The 6,681-nt window shown below is 41.5% G+C and overlaps 1 protein-coding gene across 5 annotated transcripts in view; it reads left to right on the top strand.

The window, feature by feature from the left end:
- The first annotated feature begins 1,718 nt into the window (after positions 1-1,718).
- The window catches only part of LOC123029058 (WD repeat-containing protein 64-like), a 51,159-nt gene continuing 46,196 nt past the window's right edge, over positions 1,719-6,681 (top strand). For all 5 annotated transcript variants that reach the window (XM_044441550.1, XM_044441552.1, XM_044441549.1 and 2 more), the window contains exon 1: positions 1,719-2,016. In XM_044441550.1, the coding sequence (XP_044297485.1) occupies positions 1,946-2,016 (71 nt within the window). In that variant the 5' untranslated portion in view covers positions 1,719-1,945. The remainder of the gene's footprint in view (positions 2,017-6,681) is intronic.

The raw sequence follows: 6,681 nt of genomic DNA, 5'->3' as shown, positions 1-6,681 counted from the left end.
GAAATTCACATACAACTGCAACATGCTTGCTTTTCTACAGAATTTTATTAAATTTCAGGTGTACCAGTCCTTTCTGAGAGGGATGAATACTGTCAAATTTCAAGTGAATAGCTGCAGGTATTTTCTGCAAGTAATCTTTAAATCTTATTTTGAAAAGGAAACTTCATATAACCATTCAATTTTTTGGCAAAATAGTATGAAAACTACAGGTACAGCTGCCCTTTCTGAGGGGATGGCAGTTCCCAAATTTCAGAAAGCTAGGTGTAAGGATATTTGTGCAAGAACATAAAGTTTGAGCGGCTTTCAAAAAAAAGAAAAAAGAATCCACTCCCCCACCTCAGTGTTTTTTGTGGGAAAATTGTATGGAAATTGCATACATCATAGATGTGCCCTTATGTAAGAAACCTAAACAATCAGAAGGCTAGCTGCAAAGCTTTTTCTATAATGGGAGTCTTTAGTGTTAAAAGAACTTGTTTCCTCATTGCACCATGAATGAAATCTCTGAGCAATTCGCATTTACTTTGCATATGTCAGGGTTGTTCCTAGATAAGAAGCTGACAAAATTTCAGGATAGATACAGAGCCTACAGTACACAAAAACAGTTTTAGAAGAACGCTGGTTTTTGTTTTTGTTTGCTCAGTTGACTGCCCCGAAGTCACAAGATCTTTAAGTACAAGATGGATGGATAAAACTTATTTTGAAAATATATATGTAAAATGTTTGCACATTATATTGTGCAAGGGAAGTCTCTTAGGCAGGCGTGCAGGACCTTTTTCAGACAAATTCTATTTTAAAATTGTGGGTGGGGCTGAAGACAAGGAGTGGGATGAGTGAGGTAAAGCCAATGTCGCCATCCCAATATCTTTTTTTTTTTTTTTTGCTTGAAGCTCTTACTGACAAAAAAAAAGCCTTAGGAGAGGTATTTCAACATTTTATATTGGGGGAAACCGCACATAAACTGGGGAAACACTGAATAATTGGTGGTTGGGGGGAAGAGGTGAGGCCAGGGAGAAGGAGCATGACTTTCTGGGGGACCCTGGAGGACCAGATTTGCCTCTCAGGCTTGAAGACCTGTACCCGTTTTTAAGTTTAGGGCGCTCTCTCTATATGCGTTCGCGCACACGAGTGTGTGGGCTCCCCATTCCCTTTTCTGGGCAATCAGCTGTGTTCACTGTGTAACTGTGTTGCGCGCGCGCACTGACGCAGAGTGTGCTTCCAGACAAGGGCTCTACAAGACAATTGTTCTGCCTCATTTACAGACATTTGTAGAGGATTCAGGTGATACTGTCTTTTACCGCTAAGCTTGCCCCCGAATGACTGCTCGCAGTGGCTTCAGAGGGATGTTAAACACTGAGGAAAAAGGATGGACCCTGTGGAAACCCGTGCCTCAATTGCCAGGGTTTCTGAGAAATAGTCATCCATGTTTACTGTCTGAACTCATCCCTGCAAGTAAGACTGTAAACATTGGAGCACAGTGCATTCAATGCCTATCCCATGGACTCAATTCAGGATAATCAGTGTCCCACAAGAGTGCATGGGTTGCAATCCAGACAAGGCTATTTGCCGCGGCTGCTTGCCTTACACATGATCATCTGAGACGTGCTCGAGAACAAATGCCGTCTGAATCACATGGTCATTCATAAGTGGCAGCCCTGCTGGATTTTCTGCAGCGTCCACGCAGGCACTGCACGGTGATGCAGTTTTTTGCAAAGGTGGTGAGTGTTCTCCCGTGGGCATTGCCAATCACCTTCTCTGGGATGCTTGAGGGAGGCGCAAAGCATGAGGTAACCTGAGCTGTCGCAGCAAAGTCTGAATAGGCAGACCTGCCCCGCAGGCTCCAGTCTTAGGAGCAAACTGAGCACAAGCTGCTGCCTTAGGGAAGCAGGAGCAGTTGAGGAATTGCACAATTCGACCGTTTAAACTGGGAGGCTGGTGTTTTGGTACCATGTTGCTTCTGAGGAAAAAAGTGCGGCCAAGTTCTGCTTCAGGGAAGTTAGAAACATACACGCTAAGCAGGTAAGAGGTGGGAAAATGGGAAATGCACTGTTTTGTGTGCCTTTGTGTAAATATTAACATACATATATAGAAAGAGTGGACGAGAAAGAGCATAATGTATAAATACACTGCTGGCTTTTATTTATTTTTGGAATAAAAGTTTAGTTGCTATGCAAGGCCAAGAATGGCTGCTAATTAGTATTGTTTTGGAAGCTACTTGCCGTTGTCAGGGAACCAAAGCTGTCCTTTTTCCGACCTATGAAATGTGATTTTTCCATAGCCAGCAGCTCAGCTTCTTAACGATGATCCTGTCACCTTTTTCTCTCCTCAGCAAGTATATTTCACTTGATGTTGTTTCTGCGAAGAACACACTGTCCCCCCACCCCCTTTGTTTGCTTATCCTACTTTGCTTGGGAACGTGCAGTGGATTATAATTAGCTTTACCCCCTGAGCCTACAAGGGAAAGCTTCTCCAAGTGGTATCTTTAAGCAATAAAAATCACAAAAGTTTAAAAACATGCAGGAAAAGAAAGACATTTAAAAATAAAATGCTACTCTTCCTATCGCTGAAGCAATTGCGAATAAATTACGTTGTACTTTTAAAAATAATAATTGCATGTGTAATTCCTTGCAAGGATTAGATATAGCCAAACACCCTACAAATAGTAGATCTTATCAAAAGTACTTTTATTAAAAGGGGGGAAATCCAAATTCTGCCCTATTTGGAACAGCAGTGAAATTCTAACTCAAGAAGAAGGTTAATTTCATAAGTGTTAGGAACCACCACTGTCAATCAAGCATAATCAGTGGCTAGAAGAGGTGAGGCACAGGGGGATACAATCCAGGCCCTTTTCTCTTTTCCTGGGCTGCCAATGTTGCTTCTGAGTTCAGGTGCAGCTGGCAGAAATAAATTTTCCCAGCAATGCAATATTGCTCTCTATTATTATTTAACATGCTTGAGGGTGGCTTGGTTTTGAATGGACAATTGAGACATAGAATCAGCAGAGAAGCATAACAACAATACAGGGTGAAATGCAATATTAAAAATAAAGTTAAAAAGTTAAATTGTTAAAATGTGGGGGAAATAAAAAGGTCTTTACTTGATGTTGAGAAGAATATAAAATAGGTGCCAGGCACACCTCTTTGAGGAGCTCATTCCACAGCTGGGGTGCCACAACTAAAAAGGCCCTCCTCCTGGTAGCCACCCACCCCACTTCTTTTGGAAGGGGTACCCAGAGAAGTACACCCAAAGATGACCTCTGGAGTCAGGTAGGTACATGTAGGATGAGGTGTTCCTTCAGATAACCTGATCCCAAGCTGTTTCAGGCTCTGAATGTTAGTACTAGTGCTTTGAACTGGGCCTGGACTTGAATTGGCAGCTGGAAGACAACTGACATAATTATCATCCACAGGGGAAAAGACAATTCCAGGATAATCTAAAACTGTTAGGATGGTGGGTTTACAAGTAATAGAAATAGACAAATCCACTGACTGGCTAAGCTCATTGATATCAGTGGGAAAACACAGTGGCCAGTTGTGTGTGTGTTTCGCTCCAAGGGCCCTTAAGCCATATAAAGAGAACTTTTAAATCACAAACTAAAGAGAAAATAATGGTTAAGTTTGCAAATGTGTGCTTCCTTTTTTTCTTTTTTTCTTTTTTTAGAAAATATGATTTTTCCTCAATTTTTTCACAATTGTGGTTAATTTAAAAAAGTATAAAATTGTGAACATTTAATACTCCATTAAAGATTTTCATGCCTGCTATTTGGTATAGAGTGTTCTCCAGAAGTCTACCTGAAAACCATATACATACTCTACAGCAGTGGAGTGGACAACTCCATGGATATCATAATTTGGGGGTCCAATTCAAGAAGAACATGAGGGATGACTATACTAAGTCCCAAACATGACTAGAACTGCAAACCTGAAACTGAACAAGGAGAAATGTTTTTTGTTGTTAGAGAACATCATTTGTGGGAGACATTATTTCTGGAGGAGTGAAACCAGACATGCAGTAATGGCTATAAACTCGATGATACATGCACAATCAAAGAATGCTGTTAGCAACGTTTGGGGTGGTGAATTATCCTCCAGAAATCTGTATTCATTGGTAGCCCTTCTTTGGAGACTTCTTGAACAGAAAAATGAATGGTGCTGGGGTGCATAAGAGGAGGCCTTCGGTAAAGTTGGGAAGCAAAAACGTTGCTCCATTTCTCTCTCCAAAACCTTTTCCACTTACAGGAACAGCTCCGAAAGTCCATCTACAATGAACAAATGTTTGCCTGGTTTATGGGCCACAGCCAAATCACATCTCTGCAGTTTGATTGTCATTTGTTAACAAACCAGACAGTGTTAAAGTTCTATACCTATCAAGATTTCAGCAAATTCTTCACAGTCTGGTTACGGGGCTGCTTTCTTGCAAAAACATGATGACTGTTGGCAGCCAGCGGCATGTGTGTCCAAGTCCCTCACTGATGTAGAAACCAGCTATACACAGACTGAGAAAGAGTTTACAATAGACTGTTAGGCTGTGAAGGATGTACCCAATGTATTACGGATGAACACTGGCTGTGGTAACATATCATAAACCCCTGAAACCCAACCCAATGAATAATGACAAAAGTACAGAGAGATGATTTGGCTATGACCTGTATGACAGGCAACCTTTTATTCACTGCAGATACATTTTCAAGAGCTGTTGCTCCCACCCCAAGCTCATGTGGATATGGTTAACATTACTCATATAAGGTCCCTTCTCACCAAGGCAGTCTCCCGTCCAGGCATTGATGAGACCCAGATATGTTTAGGTTCCATATGGCCACATGCAAATTATGCCTTGGGATTTTCTAAATTTTCCTGGTGCTCTCTCTGAGGTACATTTACTTGAGTAATGGGAAAGGGTTTTTTTAACACTATTATTATTGCTGCAGGCACCTGCATTACAAATGAACTCTTTTATTTCAGAACTATTATATATCAGAACTACATCCAGACTATTTTCTGAATAATTCTGCTGTTAGAAATATTAGGGAAGGAGAGACTCCTACAGGAAAGACAGTTATGCACTCCACTAGGCAGAACTGTAGCCCAGCAACATTTAAGTGTAAACATAAAGTGAAAGGCAATTAAATCTACCATTCACCTTTGTAGAATGTGTTTAGATTTGGTTTGATCTTCAACTGCATAAATAATTCTGTGCTTTTAAGATAAATATGTTCAGAATTGCAGTGGGTCCATAGAGGTATTCTGTACGTCAGGGCTGTTGAAACCCTTTCAACCCAAGAACCCAGTTAGTTTTGGAGATGTGCTCGGAAGCCACACTTCAGTGCCAGGCAAGCAATAAGCAAAAGATTCAAGGCCTAAAGTGCCCACATACGGCATCTGCACTCCCTTAGTTCCAGTTATAAAGCCTTAGGAGAGGCATTTCAAACAAGGAAGAATGGGAGGCACGATGTACAAATTCTAGGAAACCATCAAACATTAGATCATGGGGGAAACAGGTGGAGCAATGGGCTCATACTCAGGCCAGTTGCAGGTTTTTGACAATCCTTGGGTAAGACACCCTCATTAGGCCCAGCCTACCTATTTACTGCCATTGTCACCAGCTTCTGTTGCTCTTCATCCTTTTTCTTATCATTCTTTGACATCACCACTTCTCTTGACAGGCAGAAAACCAGGAAGTGGTGGCAGTGGTAACTGCAGCTCCTCCTTTTTAATGTTGCCTGGGCTGCAGTGAGGGGCAGGTGAACACGCAGGTTGCATTGGTGAAGAGGAGGAGCAAATCTTGGGGGCACCTGTTGGTGGGGTCCTGCTGAGGTGTGACCCCCCCACCCCCAGTTCCATCATAACTACTTTGGCCCTGGCCCTGGCCGAGCTTCCCAGGGTACCTTGACTGGGTAATGGGAATGCACCAGCAGAATGGGGGGAGCTCATGTGTCCCTGGTCTCCCTTCATGCAATTCTAATCATGTGAGGACTATACCACAAGAAAGTTCTCATATTTGAAGGACTTTTCGTTGCGGTCCTGTAGGAGAGCGTCTGAGGCAATGTAACATTACAAAAATTCATTCTGCCTTGTTGCAGGATGATTCGAAAAAATTTGCTAGGCATTAATTTAGGCGCCTTGTTTCCTGTGCAGAGAAGAAGATTACGTCTGTTCATTTGCAACCAGCTGGTCTGCCTGGTTGCTTTTTTGTTTATTCCCCACCTCTTCTTTTGTTATTTTCAACAGTGAGATATAGGAACACAAAACAGACAATAATATTTCAATCTGCTTTTCTGTGTAATTCCATAATGTTCTTTTAGGTAGGACAAGGAAGAAACTAACTGTACACTTTATATGTGCCTATAATTTCACTTAAATATATACAGATTTTCTATTCTCTAGCAACTGTTAGTAAGGCTGAAAATAAAAAGAAATATTTATGAGGCCCTCTTCTCAAATCATGTCCTTCTGTGTACCCTAATAAAGAAAATGTCTACAATGGAGCTATGCAATTTGCCTTCTTGTTTTTGTGTTCCTGTTACACAGTGCTTCTAAGAATTGGACCAAGTCATTTCTCTTTTTATGTCTTAGTTTTTTCCCATTTTAAACAATGTGTGGAATATGAATGTAAAGAGCTATACCATGAGTGTCTTGTACAGTATGCTCTGACCCCAGTCTGAAAGGGAGCTACTGGTGCTTCTCC

The sequence above is a fragment of the Varanus komodoensis genome, unplaced genomic scaffold (assembly GCF_004798865.1).
Source record: "Varanus komodoensis strain SLA01 unplaced genomic scaffold, ASM479886v1 scaffold4, whole genome shotgun sequence".
Lineage (NCBI taxonomy): Eukaryota > Metazoa > Chordata > Lepidosauria > Squamata > Varanidae > Varanus > Varanus komodoensis.
Note: the sequence above shows the minus strand (reverse complement) of the source record. Positions and strands in the feature narration are given on the sequence as shown.